The sequence below is a fragment of the Dryobates pubescens genome, chromosome 25 (genome assembly GCF_014839835.1).
Source record: "Dryobates pubescens isolate bDryPub1 chromosome 25, bDryPub1.pri, whole genome shotgun sequence".
In the NCBI taxonomy this organism is placed as follows: Eukaryota; Metazoa; Chordata; class Aves; order Piciformes; family Picidae; genus Dryobates; species Dryobates pubescens.
In genome coordinates, this window is record NC_071636.1 from 6,104,552 (window position 1) to 6,128,223 (window position 23,672).

The following is a 23,672-nucleotide window of genomic DNA, read 5'->3' on the forward strand; positions in this document are numbered from 1 at the left end:
GCAAGGCAGACAGCACCTATCTGGCTGGCTGATGAGAAATGGCAGTTTTCAGCATTCCAGCAGGCAGGGCAAGTCTGGGTCAGCAATTACAGTAGCCTTGAAATCACAGCATTGAAAGTTGTAGGCAGTGCCACAAGCCATTGGTAGGCAGCAGTTCTGTAGTGCTGGAGGAAATGAGGATGCCAACACCTCTGCCTCTTCATTTCAGTTCTACTCCAAAGACACAGAGCAGTAAATCAGGGGCTTGGCTCTTCACAGATTAAAAACTGTCTCCTGGCAGAAGGAGAATCTTGAAGCAGGAGAAGTCCTTCTGTGATGGAGGCAAATGGCACGAGGAGGGGAAGGGCTTTTTGCATCATAGGTGTTCTGCAGAGATCATCAGCTGGGACACCAAGGGGGGGTCTGGTTCCACTAGGAGTTCATCCCAGCATCTTGAGAGGTTGCTCAGAACACAGCAGTGGGGCTCAGATGATGGCAAGGGGATGCTGTTCAAATAAGCTCAAGGCACTTTTGTTTCTTCAGTCGTTGCCTTTGCTGACAGCAGCTCCCAAAACGCCTGCAGCGAGATGTAGGAGGTGGAAGCAGCTCCCTCTGGCCATCTCAGCCAGGTGTCAGAAGGTGGAGCCTGCAGGGCCTGGCACAGCCTGTTGGAAAGGGCTGCTTCAAGAGCTGAGATGTTGACAGAACCACTTTGGAACACAAGAAATGCTTCTCTGCTGCTTTGGGCTGCACCTCTGTGGGCAGCAGCATTTCGGTACCAAACACAACTCCCAGCCAGGGAGGGAGGGAGGGGGAAATTTAAAGGGCCTGTGGTGGGTTATTTGCATAACAGGAGGTGCAAGGAAGATCTGCTCAGAGGAATCCTCTCACTTTGTGTCCTTCTGCTCTCTTCAGTCACTCCTCAGCCCTCTGGTGCTGTAGCCTGGAGTGAACACGCTCGTAGAACAGCAAGTAAGCGCTGGAGGAGAGGACTTCCTGCAGGCTGGCTCTGCGGACGCTGTCGTCGGAAACCCACAGCCACTGGCTGCTGACCGGCAGGGGGCTCCGGGCGGGCGGCGGCGAGCGGCGGTAAGTCACAAAGTGTCCCGAGTGCATGTCCCCGTGGTGCACCACCACGGCCATCAGGCGGTACAGGTAGGCAGGGGAGCTGAAGGGCACAGGAGAAAGGAGAGGTCAGCAGCCCTGTGGGTCACAGGCAGTCCAAGGAGCAGCTCCACTTGAACTGCCTTTTAGTTGCCTTTTCCTGGCCTGTGTCAGGAGCAAGGAGCTCATTCTGCCCTGTGCTCAGCACTGGTTAGCCCACACCTTGAGTCCTGTGTCCAGCTCTGGGCCCCTCAGTTTAGGAAAGATGTTGAGCTGCTGGAAGGTGTCCAGAGAAGGGCAACAAAGCTGGGGAGGGGTCTGGAGCACAGCCCTGGGAGGGAGCTGGGGTTGCTTAGCCTGGAGAAGAGGAGGCTCAGGGGAGACCTTCTTGCTCTCTCCAACTCCCTGAAGGGAGGTTGTAGCCAGGTGGGGGTTGGTCTCTTCTTCCAGGCACCCAGCAGCAGAACAAGAGGACACAGTCTCAAGCTGTGCCAGGGGAGGTTTAAATCAGGAGGTTTAAAGGAGGTTCAAATCAGAGTAGGAGGGGGAAAATGAAAGGAGGGGGGAGAGGAAAACAGCAAGAAGATGATGATGGCTGTTCAGGATGATTTCCTGCACCATGAACCAGAGAAAGGAGGTTTAAAGATCTGCCTGTGGTATGTTTTACTCCCTTTTCTAGAGAGAGAAATGGAGCCAAAGACTCCAAATCAGCCAAGAGAAAAACAAAAGATGATTTGAAGTGACTGAAATGCCAAGATAGGGTACAAACCTCTAACTCACCTGCACTCAGGGAATGCAGCAAGTGGAAAGGTTCCAGAGGACATTAAAAAGGAAGAGGAGCAGGCACCATTCATGAAGAGTGGTTTAGTTCCAGGTGGCTGTTCTGCATCTGCCAGAGAAAGGAGACAGTACATCAACACTGCCATCAGTACTGCTAGCAGCTGTGCTCCTGTTCCTGCAGCACTTTTCACCACACAACAGGTATTTTACTGATCTGCACTGATCCAGTCATAGAATTGTTTGGGTTGGAAGAGACCAAGATCACCATGTCCAACCCAGGATTACAATGGCCAGGTGGGTTTGGAAGCTCTCCAGAGAAGGAGACTCCACCACCTCCCTGGGCAGCACATTCCAACAGCCAACAACTCTCTCTGGGAAGAACTTTCTCCTCACCTCCAGCCTAAACCTCCCCTGGCACAGCTTGAGACTGTGTCCTCTTGTTCTGGTGCTGGGTGCCTGGGAGAAGAGACCAACCCCCTCCTGGCTACAACCTCCCTTCAGGGAGCTGCAGACAGCAAGAAGGTCTCCCCTGAGCCTCCTCCTCTCCAGGCTAAGCAACCCCAGCTCCCTCAGCCTCTCCTCACAGGGCTGTGCTCCAGACCCCTCCCCAGCTCTGTTGCCCTTCTCTGGACACCTTCAAGTGTCTCAGTGTCCTTCTTAAACTGAGGGGCCCAGAACTGGACACAGGACTCAAGGTGTGGCCTAACCAGTGTCCTAAAAGTACAGGGCAGAATGAACTCCCTGCTCCTGCTGGCCACACTGTTCCTGACGCAGGCCAGGATGCCACTGGCCCTTTTGGCCACCTGGGCACACTGCTGGCTCATGTTCAGTCAGCTGTCAATCAGTACCCCCAGCTCCCTTTCCATTTGGCTGCTCTCCAGCCACTCTGTCCCCAGCCTCTCCAGGGATGGGGCCCCAGACACCACCCTGGGCAACCTGTTCCAGTGTTCCACCAGCCTCATGGTAAAGAGCTTGTTGCTGTAAGTATCACAGAACCATGGCATGGGTTGAGTTGGAGGGGACCTCAAAGAACATCACTTTCCAAACCCACAGCCCTGAGAAGGGGCACCTCCTGCTAAACAGGAAGGGACCTGGGGGTAGTGGTTGATAGTAGGCTGAGCATGAGCCAGCAGTGTGCCCAGGTGGCCAAGAAGGCCAATGGCATCCTGGCCTGCAGCAGGAACAGTGTGGCCAGCAGGAGCAGGGAGTTCATTCTGCCCTGTGCTCAGCACTGCTCAGGCCACACCTTGAGTCCTGTGTCCAGGTTAGGAAAGATGCTGAGATGCTGGAAGGTGTCCAGAGAAGGGCAACAATGCTGGGGAGGGGTCTGGGGCACAGCCCTGTGAGGAGAGGCTGAGGGAGCTGGGGTTGCTTAGCCTGGAGAAGAGGAGGCTCAGGGGAGACCTTCTTGCTCTCTCCAACTCCCTGAAGGGAGGTTGTAGCCAGGTGGGGGTTGGTCTCTTCTCCCAGGCAAGCAGCACCAGAACAAGAGGACACAGTCTCAAGCTGTGCCAGGGGAGGTTCAGGCTGGATGTTAGGAAGAAGTTCTTCCCATCAAGAGAGATTGGCCATGGGAATGTGCTGCCCAGGGAGGTGGTGGAGTCCCCATCCCTGGAGGTGTTTAGGAAGAGCCTGGATGGGGTGCTTGGTGCCATGGTTTAGTTGATTAGATGGTGCTGGGTGATAGGTTGGACTGGGTGATCTCAAAGGTCTCTTCCAACCTGGTTAATTCTATTCTAGTCTATTCCATTCCACTCCACTCCACTCCACTCCAAACCAAGCTGCTGAAGTACCTGAAGGTTTTCCTGCTGTGCCATCTTTTGTCCCAGGCACTGCCTCCTCAGTTCTGCTCTGCTGCAGCTCGCTGTGGCTTGCCTTGTGCACAGGGATGTGGTATTTGTAGATGTCCATGATGAGGAACTCGTTGAACTGCACGTGCTCGTGGCGCTTCAGAGGGGTGCCTTGGTTTGACCAGCTCAGCCTTTGCAGGTGGATGCACAAACACTGAGGCAGCTTCAGCAACAGCCCATGGACAAGGAGAGGGAAAGACATTTTGAGTGAAAAGGAAGAGCTGTTCCAAAGTGACAAGCCTCCAAATGGAACTGCTCAGCCTGGTGAGTAAGGAAATGCATCACTGAGCTGTGCCCTTATGTGCTGCTATCTCTGTGTAAGCTTACTGGCAGTAGTGTCCCTAGGACATGACTCAAACTCACAGCTCTCTTGAGGTTTCTGACCATGCCACTGCTCTCTGGGCTGCAGGGCAGAAAATGTTAAGTCATTTTTCTCCAAATGGAAGAAAACCCCATCAAAATATCACAGTATCACTAAGGTTGGCAGAGACCTCAAAGACCATCCTTAAAAACTCACCTGTCCATCTCATCTTGCTGCATCTGTGGGGTAGAAACAAGGGCTGGGGCTTGTTAAGAGGGAGCTGTTGCAAGGCATGTGCTAATGTTCAGTTGGTAATGGCTCTGCAGAGTGAGAGGACCAGGGGAAAAAGCTGTAGTGGTGCTAAATACCTGACACTTCAAGTCCTGCAAGGCTTAACCTCTGTCAGTTATTATTGCTATTACTGGCAGGTGAGGCTCTTAATTACAGAGCAAAACTGGTAAGAGCTAAGGCATACAAACTACACCTGATGTTTAGCACCAAAGCCACTTCTCTGAACCAGAGGGGCTTAGAACATCTCCATTTGATTGCAGCTGTTAAAGATGCTGCACACACTGTGGAGGTCAATCACTTCACCTAGCAAAGAAGCCAAGAATTCATGCAGCACATTGAATCCCAGACTGATTTAGGGTGGGAAGGGATCTTTAAATGTCACCTAATCCACCCCCATGCAGCCAGAGCAGGTTGCTCAGAGCCCCAGACAACCTGAGCTGGAATGGTTCCAGGGATGGGGCATCCACCACCTCTCTGGGCAACCGGTGCCAGGGTCTCACCACCATAGGAGCTGCCCTGGAGCCAAACTCCTATGGTGTAAGTGTTTTGCTGAGCAACAGTGAAATGCTCACATCCTGGAAGCCACAGAGTTTGCTGTTTTGCTGAATTGAGGCCTCAATGCTTGCCAGTGTGTGACAAATGAGCTGAGTTTTTGAAGTGAACCATGAAAATAGTCTAATATTAGAGAACAAAGAAAGAAGTGACTGAAAACCAAGATTTAGAGGGTTAGCTGGCCTCACCTTTCCTAACTTCAATTGCTTCACAAATGTTGTTCTCTGGTTTTCTATGCTTTGGCCATTCAGGGTCCCTTCTGCCTGAATCTGAAATCAGAAGGGAGGGGGGGAAAGATGAAGGCATTTGATGACACATACCAGTGCAGGTCTGCACAGTGCAGGCAAAGCAATTGTCTAGACAGAACTGCTCTCAGTGCTTTAATTACATCAACAGCTTTCCAGGAACTTCCTGAAGAAGTTTTGATCCTAATGGATCAGAAGGTCTCAATCAAAATGAAGCAGAAACCAGAACAAGCCCAGGCTCCAGGTTTAGGTATAGCCATTTCAGTTGGTTGTCAAACAAGCCACTTAGGTTCACCATGTCTAATCCTCCCCTACTGTGACCAAAATCATCTTTGTCTTGGCCAGATCTTCCCTCCTCACCATGACCAAATCCTCCCTCAAAATACTCTGGGAGATAGGAACTCCATTTGAAACAGAAGTAGTCCCTCAGGCTAGTGCCTTTCCTGAAGTCCTGAGGAGAAAACTGAAGCCATCATTCTGTCAGCAGGCATGGAATGAATAGAATTAGAATAGAATAGAATTAACCAGGTTGGAAAAGACCTTTGAGATCATCAAGTCCAACCTGTCACCCAGCACCATCTGATCAACTAAACCATGGCACCAAGTGCCTCATCCAGGCTCTTCCTAAACACCTCCAGGGAAGGGGACTCCACCACCTCCCTGGGCAGCACATCCCAATGGCCAATCTCTCTTGCTGGGAAGAACTTCTTCCTAACATTCAGCCTAAACCTCCCCTGGCACAGCTTGAGACTGTGTCCTCTTGTTCTGGTGCTGCTTGCCTGGGAGAGGAGACCAACCCCCACCTGGCTCCAACCTCCCTTCAGGGAGCTGTAGACAGCAAGAAGGTCTCCCCTGAGCCTCCTCTTCTCCAGGCTAAGCAACCCCAGCTCCCTCAGCCTCTCCTCCCAGGGCTGTGCTCCAGACCCCTCCCCAGCTTTGTTGCCCTTCTCTGGACACCTTCCAGCAACTCAACATCTTTCCTAACCTGGACACAGGACTCAAGGTGTGACCTAACCAGTGCTGAGAACATGGGTGAATGACCTCCCTGCTCTTGCTGGCCACACTGTTCCTGATGCAGGCCAGGATGCCATTGGCCTTCTTGGCCAGCTGGGCACCCTTCTGGCTCCTGTTCAGCCTACCATCAACCAGTCCCCCCAGGCCCCTTTCTGCCTGGCTGCTCTCAGCCACTCTGGCCCCTGCCTGTAGCACTGCCTGGGGTGGTTGTGGCCCATGTGTAGAACCTGGCACTTGGATGTGTTGAATCTCAGCCAGAGTATAAATCCAAATGACACACCTTAGTGCAGTTGTCACACACCACATCCTTCACAGATTCAGAGGAGATGAAGTGATGGAGGCAGTGGTCCAGTGTTAGAGGACGACCCTGAGTATGGGAGGGGAAAAAAAGCAACATTATTTGCTGTCCTTTTAGGGTGCAAACCACCTCAGTCTTAGAAAAGGATTATTTTTTTTTGCCCTTATTTCTCCCAGAGAAATCAGAGAATTTCAGATTTATTACTGGAGAAGGCACTAAAGGCTTTGAGTCCACAGCACTGGTGATGATGGAGCTGTGGCAATGAAAACATTGGAGCTTGCACATAAAGAGCAATAGAATCATGGGGAGGGGAGGGGAGGGGAAGGTAGTGATAGGACTAGGGGGAATGGAATGAAGCTGGAGGTGAGGAGGAAGTTCTTCACCATGAGAGTGGTGAAGCCCTGGAATGGGTTGTCCAGGGAGGTGGTTGAGGCCCCATCCCTGGAGGTGTTTAAGCCCAGGCTGGATGAGGCTCAGGCCAGCCTGATCTAGTGTTGGGTGTCCCTGCCCATGGCAGGGGGGTTGGAGCTAGATGATCCTTGTGGTCCCTTCCAGCCCTGACTGATTCTATGATACTATGATACAGGAGAGCTGGGAAGGGACTGCTGACAAGGGATTGCAGTGACAGGATGAGGGGCAATGGCTTTGAGCTGGGAGAGAGGAGATTCAGACTGGAGATTAGAGAGAAATTCTTTCCAGTGAGGGTGGAGAGACACTGGAACAGGTTGCCCAGGGAGGTGGTGGATGCCTCCTCCCTGGAGGTGTTCAAGGCCAGGTTGGATGAGGCCCTGAGCAACCTGGGCTGGTGGAAGTTGTCCCTGCCCACGGCAGGGAGGGTGAAACCAGATGGTCCTTAAGATCCCATCCAACCCAACCCATTCCATTCTATGATTTCTAGCAGACATTAAGTAAGACAGCTGTAGTTCAAAAATACCCTGCACATTTTGCTCCCCCCCCCCCAAAACCTAGTGCTTTGTCACTGAGGGATTTTCAGAGGGCCAAAATGAAACCAAAACCATTTCCAGCTGGGACCTGATCCCAAAGCCTGTACTGGGTAACTTGTGTCCTGTAGGCACGGGGACAGAGCAGCCCAAGGTCACTTTATTTTCAAGTGACAGCCCTTGGGATATGATCTGATCTGTTCAAATTACCCAGAAAGGACCAAACCCCCCCTGGGGAGAAACAGAAACCTCTGCTGCTGTCAGCAAAGTGCTGCTTGTTGGGCTAATTGGCCATTTGCAGCAAGACAATAGGGATAAGGTATGGGGTTACACAAACAGGGTCACTGTGAGAAGGCACAGAAAACAAACTGCAGCTGCTCAGTTACACTTGGGCAGCAGCACCTCCAGAAGGCACTGGGGAAAGACAGAGCCATGACACAAGGCCCCCACCCCCCACCCCCAGGCAGAGTGGAGCAGGGAGAGGGCAACCTACCCACACGGCTGCAGGGATGCTCAGCGAGAGGCTGTCGAAGGTGTCGTACCTCACAGGGCTCTGCAAGAAAGCACTGCACAGCTCCAGTCAGCTGAAACTGGGAACAGGCCCCAGGAAAAAAAAACCCAAACCCAAACAACTTAACCAGCCCAACCTCACATGAGTCTGAAAAAAACACAAACCCAACCCAACTTCACACGAGATGAGTGTGTGCCCTCTGCTGTCCACGGGTAGCTGGTGAAATACAGAAGAACAGAACAGAACAGAACAGAACAGAACAGAATAGAATTAGAAGAGGAATAGAAAAGAAGAGGAATAGAAAAGAAGAGGAATAGAAAAGAAGAGGAATAGAAAAGAAGAGGAATAGAAAAGAAGAGGAATAGAAAAGAAGAGGAATAGAAAAGAAGAGGAATAGAAAAGAAGAGGAATAGAAAAGAAGAGGAATAGAAAAGAAGAGGAATAGAAAAGAAGAGGAATAGAAAAGAAGAGGAATAGAAAAGAAGAGGAATAGAAAAGAAGAGGAATAGGAATAGAAGAGGAATAGGAATAGAAGAGGAATAGGAATAGAAGAGGAATAGGAATAGAAGAGGAATAGGAATAGAAGAGGAATAGGAATAGAAGAGGAATAGGAATAGAAGAGGAATAGGAATAGAAGAGGAATAGAAAAGAAGAGGAATAGAAGAGGAACAGGAATAGGAATAGAATTAGAATTAACCAGGTTGGAAAAGACCTCAGAGATCATCCAGTCCAACCTGTCACCCAACACCATCTAATCAACTAAACCATGGCACCAAGTGCCTCATCCAGGCTCTTCCTAAACACCTCCAGGGATGGGGACTCCACCACCTCCCTGGGCAGCACATTCCCATGGCCAATCTCTCTTGCTGGGAAGAATTTCTTCCTAACATCCAGCCTAAACCTCCCCTGGCACAGCTTGAGACTGTGTCCTCTTGTTCTGGTGCTGCTTGCCTGGGAGAAGAGACCAACCCCCACCTGGCTACAACCTCCCTTCAGGGAGTTGGAGAGAGCAAGAAGGTCTCCCCTGAGCCTCCTCTTCTCCAGGCTAAGCAACCCCAGCTCCCTCAGCCTCTCCTCACAGGGCTGTGCTCCAGACCCCTCCCCAGCTTTGTTGCCCTTCTCTGGACACCTTCCAGCACCTCAACATCTTTCCTAAACTGAGGAGCCCAGAACTGGACACAGGACTCAAAGTGTGGCCTGAGGAGTGCTGAGCACAGGGCAGAATGAGCTCCCTGCTCCTGCTGGCCACACTGTTCCTGCTGCAGGCCAGGATGCCATTGGCCTTCTTGGCCACCTGGGCACACTGCTGGCTCATGTTCAGCCTACTATCAACCACTACCCCCAGGTCCCTTTCTGCCTGGCTGTTCTCCAGCCACTCTGACCCCAGCCTGTAGCACTGCCTGGGGTTGTTGTGGCCAATGTGCAGAACCTGGCACTTAAATGCATTAAATCTCCTGCCCTTGGACTCTGCCCATCTGCCCAGCCTGTCAGGGTCCCTCTGCAGAGCTCTCCTACCCTCTAACAGATCAACTCCTGCCCCCAGCTTGCTGTCATCTGCAGACTTACTGATGCTGGACTCAATCCCCTCATCCAGATCATCAATAAAGATACTGAACAGGATGGGGCCCAGCACTGACCCCTGGGGACACCACTGGTGCCTGGCTGCCAGCTGGATATGGTTGGAAGTGATGAGGTCTTTTCCAGCCTCTGGTTCCATCAAACAGGGTCAGAACCACCAAGAGCCCTGCCTGGGAACAGGGTACTCAAAGTGCTGCTTTAGCCTCTTTCTTCTCAAGCTGCCCCTGCTCACTTTGTCTGCAAGGTGTTGAAAAGCAGAAGCCCTAAACATACTCTGAGTTTGATCTACAGCTTAGAATTACTTCCTGTATTTGTTCTTTAAGCCAGGTTACTTTCAGCTCCCTGCTCTGGGTAACTGGGCTGCAACTGAATTTGGCCTTCCCCCTGCAATCTCAAATAGAATCACAGAACTCTTTAGGCTGGAAAAGACCTTTGAGTCCAACTGTTCAACCAGCACTGCCAGATCATCACTAAACCATGTACTTCAGCACAAGAGCTACACAGCTTTTCAGTCCCTTCAGGGATGGGGACTCCAGCACTACCTGGGCAGCCTGGGCCAGGCCTTGACAACCCTCAAGGGGAAATTGTTCCTCATGTGCAACCCAAAACCTCTCCTTGGGCAGCCTGAGGCTGCTCCCTCTTGTCCTGCTGCTTGTTTCTTGTAAGAACAGAGCAGCTCCCACCTGGCTCCAACCTGCTTGCAGAGAGTTGTAATGAGTTCTCCCCTCAGCCTCCTTTTCTCCAGGCTGAACATCCTCAGTTCCCTTAGCTGCTCCTCACCAGCCCTGTTCTCCAGACCCTTCTCTGGACACACTCCAGCACCTCACTATCCTCCTTGGAGTGAAGGGTATGAAGAGTCCTCAGTAGTTCATCCTAAACCACCACCATGTGAGTGGATTTTCAAGTCTGTGGTTCTGAGTACTAACCATGCCAGGACTGCTGTTGCTCTGTCTCAAATACAGCAGCTATCCCCACAAGCTAGATCCCATTTCATTATCTCCATGTATAAATATGGCAAGGGCCAGCCAGAGGTTCTTGTACCTGGTGCTCACAGTGCTTGCAAACCATGTTGCTGGTCAGCCTTCCATGGAAAGGGTGCTGTGCCTTCCAGTGGTTTGACACAGGGGGAAGGGGCCCTGGAACACAAAGTTGAAATTGGTCTTTCCTTTGCCACAGATCCCTGTTCACCACTGCACTGCCACATTCTTGGCCCACAGCAACAAAAGTAACTGCTCTAACATGCATTCTGTCCCACTGGCAAATAATGAGTGAGCTTTTTACAGGTGAAGAGATGCATTTCAGTCCAGCAAGTCAATGAATATTATCCCCTTGATGAAGAAAGCAACTACACTATGGACAGTCATATTTCAGAGTGGAAAAGGCATACCTCTTGTCCTACAGCTTACTTGCTTTGGGGTCATCTCTGGCTGCTACAGAGAAAAAGAAGAGATTTCATTAACCCTACCTCAGAAACCATTTCATCTCTTCTAACTTCATCCCCAATAAGCTTTTGCTGGCATGAAAAACAATCAGGGGAGGTTCAGTGTCTCTTTATGTTTGAGGAAGGCTAACAAAGCCTGGTAGGCAGTGAAGTCATAATGGACAGCAGAGAACACTTCTGCTGGTGAAATCAGCAGTTAATCTGCAGAATTCTCTGCCTCAGAGCACTAAAAGTGTTCACAGGTTCTACACATGGTTTGTACACGTGGGGCAAAAAGAGGTAAGAAGCTTCCTGTCTGCAGGAAGGAATTGGTGGATAAATTTCACCTCCACATAAGACTGTTCCATAAATGGCCACTTTGCAGCTCTCAGATCTCTTGTGTCAAGCCTTCAAGAGGCAAAAGTGGCTGCTTAAGTGGGCTGTTAGTGCTCTGTGCTTGTGGTTCATTCCCTGCATTCCATGGATTTAGGAATGCAAAAGCCCTGATGGAAGTGGGATCACTCTCAGCTCAAACACTGACTTTAACCTCCCCCCACCCCTTCCTTTCCTTATTAGATTGTGGGCTGATTGCTTCCTTTCACTTTCAAGAACAGCTTTGTAGCCATAAGGAGAACAGCTTCAGGTTCTAACCAGGCACTTTGTACTTGACACACTTAGGAGTCTAGGCAGAGCACGGGAATTCCTCCTGACAGTGAAGGAAGAGGAGTTAGGAAGTCACCTCCAGAGCCAGCACATCGAAGAGATGTGTCACACGAGGCTGCCGATCCCGTTCATCCTCTAAGGAAGAGGTAAGGACATGAAACAGCTCATGGGCATCCTGTTAAATAGAAGCAGAAGCTGTAGGAGTGAAGACAAAAAGGCATCAACACCCAGACCACGAGACAGACATGGAACTGTGTCACTGTGGAAGGAAATGAAAGGGAAAGTTACTGCTCAGAGCCCACCTTTTGTGTCTGTAGCAATGATTTGTGCTTCTCCTGCAGTTCTGCCCAGCAGCTTTTTCTCTGAAGCTGAGCTTGGTGGCAGCACACAAATCATAGCAAATAGCTTGGGCCACATCAACTCAAGAGGTCTTAAAACACTTAGAGGAAAAAATATATCTGAATGCACCAAGCCTGCTTCCCTTGATGGCAGGAAAAGTGTAACTGGAAGCTCTGCTGTTCACTTCAGCTCTGAACTATGAAAGATTCAGAGTCAGAGCATCACAGAATGGTTTGGGTTGGAAGGGACCTTCAAGATCATCTAGTTCCAACCCCCTGCCATGGGCAGGGACACCTCCCACTAGATCAGGTTGCTCAGGGTCTCATCCAACCTGGCCTTAAGCATCTCCAGGGAAGGGGTATCCACAACCTCCCTGGACAACCTGTTCCAGTGTCTCACCACCCTCACTGGAAAGAATTTCTTCCTCCTCTCCAGCCTAAGTCTCCCCTCCTCAAGCTTCAATCCACTGAATCCAAGAATACAGAAACTTATTTTATGAGTGAGATAATTGGTCAGGTTCATCAACCAGCTGCACTGAGGGGCTGAAAACACTGCAACCAGCAAAGACCCAGATGTGACTTAAGGCCAGGTTGGATGAGACCCTGAGCAACATGATCTGGTGGGAGGTGTCCCTGCCCATGGCAGGGGGGCTGGAACTAGATGATCTTGAAGGTCCCTTCCAACCCAAACCATTCTGTGATTCTGTGACAATGAGGGCTGTAAGTAGCTTCCATTCTGTGTTGCCCTAGATCAAGGTTCTGAGGGGTGTGTCAGGCAGTCTGGGTTCTGTAATCACCTGCTCTTCAAAGGAGGAGATCTGCCACCTGTACATCCGTAGAACTTCCAACAGGCAGCTGGCATCCAGGACATCATCTTCTGTCACCTCCTGGCAGGACAAAGCTGGGGACATTGCATGTTAGAACAGAACCACAACATGATGCAATAGTTTTGGTGGAGTCCAACTGTTCACCCAGCACTGCCAGGTCACCACTAAACCATGGCCCTCAGCACCACATCTCCCCAGCTTTGAAACCCCTCCAGGGATGGGGACTCCACCACTGCCCTGGGCAGCCTGGGGCAGGCCTTGACAAGTCTTTTGTTGAAGAAATTCTTGTGTCCAACCCAAACCTTCCCTGGAGCAACTTCAGGCCAAGAGACCAACCCCCACCTCACTCCAACATCCTTTCAGGGACTTGTAGAGAGCAATGAGGTCTCCTCTCAGCCTCCTCTTCTCCAGACTAAACAACCTCAGGTCCCTCAGCTTATCATCCCCAGACCTGTTCTCCTGCCCCTCCACCAGCTTTGTTGCCCTTTTCTGGACCTGCTCCAGCCCCTCAATGTCCTTGGAGTGAAGGGCTCACCACTGAACCCAGCACTCCAAGTGTGGCCTCACCCAGTACAAGGGGACAATCCCTGCCCTGGGTCCTGCTGGCCACACTGTTGCTGATCCAAGCCAGGGTGCTGTTGGCCTTTCAGGCCACCTGGGTACACACTAGCTCATCTTCAGGCTGGCTAAATATTGTCTTCTTAGTTTATCAGAACACAATAATGCCCAAGTACCTTTCAGGAGGTGCAGCAAAGTGACTGACAGGTATCGATGCTCAGCGGGTGAGCTCTGCTCTGTCTTGTACTGTGTTGTGAATTCCTCCAGCCACTTGATGAAAGATGGGCAAGAAGATAAGCCCTGCAGCAAGGAGTTCATGAAGCAGGTGTTTCCCAAGTTCAGAAGGCCAGGTACAAGCCCTGCAAATAGAAGTGCAAGAGATTGCTCCACAAAGCCTAGGAAAACCTCAGTATTTTATAGACAGAATCCCAGCAGGGTGGGGGTTGGAAAGGACCTCTGGAGATCATCCAGTCCAACCCCACCCTGCTCAAGCAGGGGCACCCACAGCAGCTTGCCCAGGAGCACAATGCCCAGGGGGGTTTGGAAGCTCCCCAGAGAAGGAGACTCCACAACCTCTCTGGGCAGCCTGCTCCAGGCCTCCATCACCTTCACACCAAGCAAGGTTCTCCTCCTCTTCAGATGGAACCTCCTGGGTTCCAGTTTGTGCCCACTGCCCCTTGTCCTGTGCTGGGCACCACTGGAAGGAGTCTGGCCCCATCCTCTTGCCCCCCACCCTTTAGCTCTTGATGAGCATTGATCAGACCCCCTCTCAGGCTGCTCTTCTCCAGGCTCAACAGCCCCAAGGCTCTCAGCCTTTCCTCCTCAGAGAGATGCTCCAGGCCCCTCAGCAACTTTGGAGCCTCTTCTGGACCTTCTCCAGTAGTTCCCTGTCTTGAACTGAGGAGCCCAGAACTGGAGCCAGGACTCCAGATGGGACCTCACTAAAGCAGAGAGGCTACTTTCAGATTCTACTTTCAAGTGCTAGGTCTTGACATCAAAACTTAACAATTTCAGTGTACTTGGTACTTGCACCCCATGAAAACCAGAAGACCCTGGGCTCTACCTCCTGTCAAGGGCTTACAGACTTGGTGGTCTCAGATTCACATCAATGGAAGATCTTTGCACCCCAGTTTTGCACCCCAAAATGCCAGATAAAGGGAAACAGAACCAGGTTTTGCACCCCCAAATGCCAGATAAAGGGAAACAGAACCAAGCTTTGGACCCCAAAATGCCAGATACAGGGAAATAGAACCAGGTTTTGCACCCCAAAATGCCAGATAAAGGGAAACAGAACCAGGTTTTGCACCCCAAAATGCCAGATAAACAGAACCAGGTTTTGCACCCCAAAATGCCAGATAAAGGGAAACAGAACCAGGTTTTTCACCCCAAAATGCCAGATAAAGGGAAACAGAACCAAGTTTTGCACCCCAAAATGCCAGATAAAGGGAAACAGAACCAAGCTTTGGACCCCAAAATGCCAGATACAGGGAAATAGAACCAGGTTTTGCACCCCCAAATGCCAGATAAAGGGAAACAGAACCAGGTTTTGCACCCCAAAATGCCAGATAAACAGAACCAGGTTTTGCACCCCAAAATGCCAGATAAAGGGAAACAGAACCAGGTTTTTCACCCCAAAATGCCAGATAAAGGGAAACAGAACCAAGTTTTGCACCCCAAAATGCCAGATAAAGGGAAACAGAACCAAGCTTTGCACCCCAAAATGCCAGATAAAGGGAAACAGAACCAAGCTTTGCACCCCAAAATGCCAGATAAAGGAAAACAGAACCAGGTTTTGCACCCCAAAGTGCAAAATCAAATGAGATATGGTAATATTTTGCAGCCCAAAATGCAAAATAAAGTGAAGTGTAATACTTTGGCATCCTGAAACGTAACAGAATACCAAGTTTGCATTCCAAAGTGCAAAATGAAGTGTGCTACCTGCAGCAGGTCACTAAGTAACTTAGCACAGGACACAGAATCGTGGCTAACGAGTCACTAATTTTTAACAACGCCAACGGGTACAATTAAAACGCTACCTAAGGAACTAAAACCCTTTGGTTAATAGATATGCTTTAATTGTTTACACTTCTCGACAGGGCAGTGACCAGAACTGTCACAAAACAATCAGCAGAAGCTGCTAATAACGGGCAGAACTGGGTGCCTGTCTCGCAGCTCGGCGACTGCCCAGGGGAAGCCCGAAGGCCCCCGGAACGCACTTTTGGGCCATTTCCCCGTGTTTTCGGTGCCAGGGGCCGGGCTGCCAGCTCCTGACCCCTCGCTCCTCGTACCTCTCCTGCGCTTCTTCCTCTCGGTGATGGGACCCCACAGCACGTACATCCCCGCGGCCACCGCAGCGGCCACCCCCCCGATGACGCCCCAGTTCTTCATGACTTTAGACCTGGAACGGGGAAAACAAACAAACAAACGACCGGGGGTCGTTTCCTCCGCCTGCAGAGGCCGCGTGGGCACCGGGGAAGGCAGGGCAGGCAGGACGCCCGGGGTGCTCGCACTGCTCCCGCACGCCTGAGCCTCCTCCTCCCGCTCCCACTCCCGGCGTTCGGAGCCGGCCGCCGGACCCTCCACGCCGCCTGGCTGCGGTGCCGATCCCGGCCTCAGCCCGAGCCGTCTCCTACCACCCCGTCCCCTTCCCGTCCCCGCTGACCTGGCCGCCGCTCCGGCCCGCAGGAACCGCCGCACCGCGCCGCTGGGCAACATCTCCCCGGCCCCGGCGCCGGAACCAGGGCCCCGCGGGCAGGCGGCGCGGCGGAGCGGGAGAGCGCCGGGGGGAACGGAAGTGGCGCCGGGGGGAGCGGTTAGCGAACGGACCGCGCCTGGCAACGGCCGCCGAGGCCGCGGCGGGGGCGGGGCGGGCGCGCGGCGGGGGCGGGGCGGGCGCGCGGCGGGGGCGGGGCGGGGGCGGGGCGGGCCGCGGCGGGGGCGGGGCGGGCCGCGGCGGGGGCGGGGCGGGCGCGCGGCGGCCTCTGCCGGGCCGGCCCCGGAGCCGTGCGAGCGGCGTGCGCAGGCACTGACCTCCTGCCGCTCGCCTCCTGCCGCTCTCCCGGCTCTCCGGAGGGGTGGCGGCTGTGGGCGCTGGCTCAGGGCTGTGGGCCCTGGCTCAGAGCTGTGGGTGCTGGCTCAGGGCTGTGGGCAGGAGGAGGGACGCTCAAACGGCACAAGTGAGCCTGGAGAAGAGGAGGCTCAGGGGAGACCTTCTTGCTCTCTCCAACTCCCTGAAGGGAGGTTGTAGCCAGGTGGGGGTTGGTCTCTTCTCCCAGGCACCCAGCACCAGAACAAGAGGACACAGTCTCAAGCTGTGCCAGGGGAGGTTCAGGCTGGATGTTAGGAAGAAGTTCTTCATAGAGAGATTGGCCATGGGAATGTGCTGCCCAGGGAGGTAGTGGAGTCACCATCACTGAAGGTGTTTAGGAGGAGACTGGATGGAGTGCTTGGTGCCATGGTTTAGTTGATTAGATGGTGTTGGATGATAGGTTGGATGTGATGATCTCTGAGGTCTCTTCCAACCTGGTCTATTCTATTCTATGCTATGCTATGCTATTCTATGTGGCACCAGGGTTGGACATTAGGGTAAATTTCTTTGCTGACAGTGTGGTCAAGCCCCAGAACAGGTTGAGAGTGGTAGAGTCAATACTGAGCAAGAGCTAAAGGGTGGGGACCAAGAGGATGGGGCCAGACTCCTTCCAGTGGTGCCTAGCACAGGACAAGGGGCAGTGGGCACAAACTGGAACCCAGGAGGTTCCATCTGAACAGGAGGAGAACCTTGCTTGGTGTGAAGGTGATGGAGGCCTGGAGCAGGCTGCCCAGAGAGGTTGTGGAGTCTCCTTCTCTGGGGAGCTTCCAAACTCCCCTGGGCATTGTGCTCCTGGGCAAGCTGCTGTGGGTGCCCCTGCTTGAGCAGGGTGGGGTTGGACTGGATGATCTCCAGAGGTCCTCTCCAGCCCCAGTCATGCTGGGATTCTCAGAGTCGCCATCCCTGGAGGCAGAATCATAGAACATAAGACCTGCATTTTGTGTCATGGTTTAATGATGGCCTGGCAGTACTGGGTTAAGGATTGGGTTTGATCTAAAAGATCTTTTCCAGCCAAAATAATTCTCTGATTCTATGAAGCCAACCAAACCCCACAGAGCTAGAACAGCCTTCATTGTCACACAGCACACACCAGCCCTGAGGCTCCTCCCTGCTGCCTTGTTGTAGGATCACAGGATGTTAGGGGTTGGAAGGGACCTTCAAAGTTCATCAAGTCCAATCCCCCTGCCAGAGCATGACCATAGAACCTACCACAGGCCACACAGGAACACATCCAGATGGGGCTTGAAAGTCTTGGGAGAAGGAGACTCCACAACCTCCCTGGGCAGCGCTCTGTGACCCTCCCAGTGAAGAAGTTCCTCCTCATGTTGAGGTGGAACCTCCTGTGCTGGAGTTTCTACCCATTACCCCTTGGCCTATCCCAGGGTGCACTGGGGAAGAGCCTGTCCCCTTCCTCTTGACTCTCAGCCCTCAGGTATCTATAAACATTGTTAAAACCCCTCTCAGTCTTCTCCAGACTAAAAAGCCCCAGGGCTCTCAGCCTCTCCTCCTAGGGCAGTGCTCCAGTCCCTTCATCATCCTGGTAGCTCTCCTTTGGACTCCATTGTCACCCTTCTCCTTCCATGCCCAGTATTTGGAAGCCTGACTCTCTTTGCTCTCCATCTATTTTTATTAGCCTTTTGTTATAACCCTTGCCCTTTGGGGGATTTTTTTAGACATCTCATGCCTTTGCTGGAAGAGGAGGCACCTGGGAGCAGACTGACTGACACATACAGCTTAGGAGAGCACCTGGAGATGGCAGCTGCTGGTCGTGTCTGTGGGGCTGGCAGGTAACAGGCTTCAGAGCTCCCTTGATTAGTTCTAATGAGCTTTGTTAGCAAAGTGTCTGGTGCAGGCCTGGGGCACCTGGCATTGCTCCACATGTGCCAGGAGGCTGCTGGTCAGAGGAGCCTGTCTGGGGAGTAGACAGCAAGATGCTGAGAGAAACCAGGAGAGTGGCAGAAGAGGAGAAGGCTGTGAAGAAATCATAGAATCAGTAAGGTTGGAAAAGACCTCAGAGATCATCCAGTCCAACCTGGCACCCAACACCTCATGGCTAACTAAACCATGGCTTCAAGTGCCACATCCAGTCCCCTCTTGAACATCTCCAGTGATGGTGACTCCACCACCTCCCTGGGCAGCACATTCCAATTGCCAGTCTTTTTCTATGAAGAACTTCTTCCTAACATCCAGCCTGAACCTCCCCTGGCACAGCTTGACACTGTGTCCTCTTGTTCTGGTGCTGGGTGCCTGGGAGAAGAGACCAACCCCCACCTGGCTACAACCTCCCTTCAGGGAGTTGTACAGAGCAAGAAGGTCTCCCCTGAGCCTCCTCTTCTCCAGGCTAAGCAACCCCAGCTCCCTCAGCCTCTCCTCACAGGGCTGTGCTCCAGATCCCTCCCCAGCCTCATTGCCCTTTTTCTGGATACCTTCAAGAGTCTCAATGTCCTTCTTAAACTGAGGGGCCCAGAACTGGGCACAGGACTCAAGGTGTGGCCTGAGCAGTGCTGAGTACAGGGCACAATGACTTCCCTGCTCCTGCTGGCCACACTAGTCCTTATACAGGCCAGGATGCCACTGGCCTTCTTGGCCACCTGGGCACACTGCTGGCTGGTGTTCAGCTGCTGTCCACCAGCACCCCCAGGTCCCTTTCAGTCTGGCTGTTCTCCAGCCACTCTGCCCCCAGCCTGTAGTTGTCCTGCCAGCTGCAGTCTACATGAGCAGCATCCCATTCTCATGGCTGTCCCCTGCACACTACAAACAGGAAACAAGGCCACCAGTGTGCTTGGAGGACCCCATCTCACACCATTAACTTACTGGGAAGTTGGAGCTTACTTAGTAAACAAAAACCAAACCAAACCAAACCAAACCTGCTGTGTTCTGAAACGAAAGATGTTGATTGTGCAAAACTCTGCTTGGAAAGTGCTATTTTCTAGCAAAAGGTTGGGAGAAGCCACCCAGGATCTCTGTGAACTCGATGTTTTGTGCCCTGAAGCTCCATTCCAGGTTGGACAGTTGGACTTAGATGCTCTTAGAGGTCTTTTTCAACCAAAAGAGTTGTATGACTCTGTGATTCCATCAGGCTTCTCTGCTGAGAGTGATGCAGGCCCACAGTGACTGCCTCCTCTGGAAGCCTCAATGCAGTGATTCCTCCTGTTGCACTGATTTTATCCACAGCATTTTACTCACTGAAACAGAGCAGACTTCCTGGATCTGTGATCTTCACCTGTGATTGGTTTTTATCACACTTTTAGGGTAGTACTCAGTTGCTTGAGAGAACTGGGGGTGTTCAGCCTGGAGAAAAGGAGACTGAGGGGGAACCTCATTGCTCTCTACAGCTGGGTTGGGGGCAGGTGAGGACTGGTCTTCTCCCAGGGCACGAGACACAGGACAAGGAGAAACAGCCTCAAGTTGCCCTAGGGGAGGTTTAGATTGGACATGAGGAACAAGTGCTTCCCCTTGAGGGTTGTCAAGGCCTGGCCCAGGCTGCCCAGGGCAGTGGAGGCAACCCCATCCCTGGAGGGGTTTCAAAACTGTGGAGCTCAGCCTCTCAGTGCCAAGCTGAGCCTAACTGATCTAAAGCAAGCCAAACTAAGCTGAGCTGTGCTGTGCCAAGCCAAGGCTAACTGAACTGAGATGAAATGAGCCTAACTGAATCAAGCTGTGTCTGAACTGAGCTGAGTGGAGCCAAGCTGAGCCATGCCTAGCATAGGTGAGCTGTGCCAGGCCAAGCTGAGCCAAACTTAACCAAGCTACCAAGCTGAGGGTGCTCAGCTGAGCAGAGCCCAGCCAAGCTGAGTCCACATGAGCTAAGCTGGGCCAAACTGAGCTGAGTATAGCTGAGTCCAGCCCAGTCGAGCTGAGCAGAGTCAAACCAAACTGAACCGAGCTGAGCCCAGCCTAGCTAAGATGATCAGAGCTGAGCACAGCTGAACCCATCTGAGCCGAGCCAAGCTGCCAAGCTGTGCCGAGCCACGTCCAGCCAACCAAACTGAGCCGAGCCCAGCCAATCTGAGTCGAGCCCAGCCAAGCCAGCTGGAACCCAGGAGAGCCGAACCGAACCGAGCCGAGCCGATTACTGCCGAGCGCATCCGAGCGGAGCGGAGCCGTGCGGAGCGCTGCCCGCCGCCGGAGCTGTCCAGCCGCCCGCCCGCAGCCCCTCCGCCGTCCTCACCATGCGAGAGCGATGAGCGCAGCTCCTGCGGACGCAGCCCGGCAATGGAGGATGATTTATTCCAGCTCAGACAGCTGCCGTGAGTAGCGCGGGCAGGGAGCGGGGCTGCCGCCGCCGCCGCCGCGGGCAGGTGCCGGCCGCCGCGGCGGTTGGGTGAGGGGATTGTCGGTGGGAAGTGCCGTAGGCCCCGGGAAGCAGGCAGGCCATTTTCCTTGCCTGCTTCGGCATCCCGGGGGCATGCAGGCGGCCACTCGTTACATAAATTCACCCCGGTGCTTATCTCGCTGCGTGAACTTGGCGGTGGCAGGAGCGGAGGGGGATGTGAAATGAAACCCTGCCCAGAGTGCCCAGAGGTGGTTTTGGAGAGGAAACTATTGCTGTGGTGTTGGCACGGTGGATCACGTTGGTAAATAATGCTGTGCTGGGGAAGGAAGCACCTTCCTCCGTGCCTTCATCGGTGTCTTCCTCAGCATCTTCCTCACTGCGTGCCTCAGCAGCTTCTTCCACATTATCTTCCTCAGCACCTTCCTCCAGTGTATTCCTCAGCAGCTTCTTCCACATTATCTTCCTCAGCACCTTCCTCAGTGTATTCCTCAGCAGCTTCTTCCACATTATCTTCCTCAGCACCTTCCTCCAGTGTATTCCTCAGCAGCTTCTTCCACATTACCTTCCTTAGCACCTTCCTCAGTGTATTCCTCAGCAGCTTCTTCCACATTACCTTCCTTAGCACCTTCCTCAGTGTATTCCTCAGCAGCTTCTTCCACATTACCTTCCTTAGCACCTTCCTCAGTGTATTCTTCAGCATGTTCCTCAGCATATTCCTCAGTGTCTTCCTTGTCATCTTCCTCAGTGTTTTCTCCATCATCATCCTCAGCACCTTCTTCATTATCTTCCTCAGCATTTTCCTCCTCCATGGCACCAACTCACTGCAGCTCAGAACCTTTTCTAGCAGAGGTGTGTTTGCAGGCAGGGTCACTGCTGTGTGCTGCCTGCACGGTGTGGAGAAGCAAGCGTTGCTTGCACAGGGAAAATGCTGCTGGTTCTGAGGGACTCCCTGCTCTTGGGCTGTGGTCATTGGGGTCTGGGTGAAAAAGTGCTTTATAACACCCAGATTTCCTTTCCTTTTCCTGGTGGCCAAAGGTTTCCTTGCAGAACAAGTGCATGTCTCCTCCTGCTCCACTGTCAGCTGCTTCAAAACATATTCCCACTCATACATCATTGACTCTGCAAGGCAGAGTCTTAAGGCAGAGTCTGCAAGGCAGATGCTTAAAGCTGGGTTTAAGTATGAATGAGCTGATGTCAAAGAGCAAACTGTCCCATAACACTCCTAAGAAGTTGGGGGAATGGAGATGAACTCCAGTTGTGTTTCAAACACATAGCTGGGCTGCAGTTCAGCTTGGCAGTAAAACACATCAGGCTTGACTTTCATTAGGGCCATTTCTCCCAGTCTCTTTGTTGGTTTGCTTTCAACCCAAGCCCAGAGGAATGGGCTCAAGTAGCCCTCAGTGCAGGTGGAATTAGATTTACTCACTGCTGGGAGACCTGGCAAGCAAATGCAGCTCCCTGAGAACATCTCAGCCAGGAAAGGATTTTGCAGGTGTGGAGCAGTAAAGATCACTTTGTGGTTTTTTTTCTTCATTGGTGCCAATTTGCTTCATAGGTTCCTAAGTGAGAAACATGCACTTGTGTTTCCTGTTTGGCCCCTCAGTTTAAGAAGGATGTTGAGTTGCTGGAAGGTGTCCAGAGAAGGGCAACAAAGCTGGGGAGGGGTCTGGGGCACAGCCCTGTGAGGAGAGGCTGAGGGAGCTGGGGTTGCTTAGCCTGGAGAAGAGGAGGCTCAGGGGAGACCTTCTTGCTCTCTCCAACTCCCTGAAGGGAGGTTGTAGCCAGGTGGGGGTTGGTCTCTTCTCCCAGGCACCCAGCAGCAGAACAAGAGGACACAGTCTCAAGCTGTGCCAGGGGAGGTTTAGGCTGGAGGTGAGGAGAAAGTTCTTCCCAGAGAGGGTTGTTAGCCATTGTGCTGCCCAGGGAGGTGGTGGAGTCACCATCCCTGGGGGTGTTCAAGAGGGGATTGGATGTGGCACTTGGTGCCATGGCTCAGTCATGAGGTCTGTGGTGACAGGTTGGACTTGGTGATCTCTGAGGTCTCTTCCAACCTTGGTGATTCTGTGCTGACAGTCTGTGTCTTGCAAGTGGTGTGAGGGTTAGGTCTTCAGTGACTATATGAACCCCTGGCTAATAATTCATTCTGTTTGTCCTATAGGGTCAGGAAGAGAGAATTCAGACCAGGATGGTTGTCTTGAGAATTAATAATAATCCTAATTTCAAGTTGAGTTTCTCAGTGGAACTGAATCTCCACCTGACTTCAGACTGAAGTTGCACTGGTTTGTTTCTCTTCTCTTACACCTGAGTGCAAGATCCTCAGCATACCCCAGAGGAGGGTGGGAGAGAAGCTCCAGTTTTCACTGCACTCAGTATAATGTCCTTGCTCATTTCAAAGAAGTCTGAAGGTTTGTGTCTCAAGATCTTCCAGTGCTGTCTTAGAAAACATAACTTGTGGTCCTCTTGCTTGTCTGCCAAGACATAAAGGCCAGAGAAAGCTTTGCCTTTCCTGCCTCAGGTGAGAGCTGGGGTGTTCAGCCTGGAGAAGATAAGGCCTTACAGCTGCCTTCCAAGACCTGAAGGATTCTATAGGCAGGTGGGAAAGGGACTTTCCATAAGGGTGTCCAGGGACAGGACAAGGGGGAATGGTTTTAAGCTGAGGGAGAGTATGAGGGTGGTGAGACTCTGGAATAGGCTGCCCAGGGAGGTTGTGGATGCCTTCTCCCCAGGGGGGTTGAAGACAAGGTTGGATGAGGCCTTGAGCAACTGAGTCTAGTTGAGAGGTGTCACTGCTCATGGCAGGGAGGTTGAAGTGGATGATCTTTCTTCACAGGAAGAGTAATTGGCCACTGGAATGTGCTACCCAGGGAGGTGGTGGAGTCACCATCCCTGGAGGTGTTCAAGAGGGGATTGGACGTAGCACTTGAAGCCATGGTTCAGTTAGTCATGAGGTGTTAGGTTATAGGTTGGACTTGATGGTCTCTGAGGTCTTTTCCAGCCTGGCTGATTCTATGATTCTGTACAGCAGGGCAAAGAATATTTGCCCCAGAGAGATACTGGA

The 23,672-nt window shown here is 52.4% G+C and overlaps 2 protein-coding genes across 4 annotated transcripts in view; one reads left to right on the forward strand and one right to left on the reverse strand.

Moving 5' to 3' along the window:
• Positions 1–777: 777 nt before the first annotated feature.
• USP30 (ubiquitin specific peptidase 30) lies at positions 778–20,609 on the reverse strand. 3 transcript variants are annotated; one of them, XM_054173000.1, is made up of 13 exons: positions 20,510–20,609; positions 15,539–15,648; positions 13,427–13,609; positions 12,663–12,766; positions 11,604–11,702; positions 10,832–10,874; positions 10,486–10,580; positions 7,849–7,908; positions 6,397–6,483; positions 5,046–5,126; positions 3,657–3,876; positions 1,864–1,972; positions 778–1,147 (listed from the first exon to the last, which is right to left on the reverse strand). In XM_054173000.1, exons 2-13 carry the CDS (start codon positions 15,636–15,638, stop codon positions 895–897), a joined length of 1,434 nt encoding a protein of 477 aa, XP_054028975.1. In that variant the 5' UTR covers positions 15,639–15,648; positions 20,510–20,609; the 3' UTR covers positions 778–894. The 3 variants fall into 3 exon arrangements, with proteins under 3 accessions (XP_054028975.1, XP_054028974.1, XP_054028976.1); XM_054172999.1 differs by lacking the exon at positions 20,510–20,609 and adding an exon at positions 15,913–15,991; XM_054173001.1 differs by lacking the exons at positions 5,046–5,126; positions 20,510–20,609 and adding an exon at positions 15,913–15,991.
• SVOP (SV2 related protein) overlaps positions 20,481–23,672 on the forward strand; it is a 32,808-nt gene continuing 29,616 nt past the window's right edge. Inside the window, exon 1 of the mRNA XM_054173002.1 lies at positions 20,481–20,588. Coding sequence (XP_054028977.1) covers positions 20,554–20,588 — 35 coding nt within the window. The 5' untranslated portion in view covers positions 20,481–20,553. The remainder of the gene's footprint in view (positions 20,589–23,672) is intronic.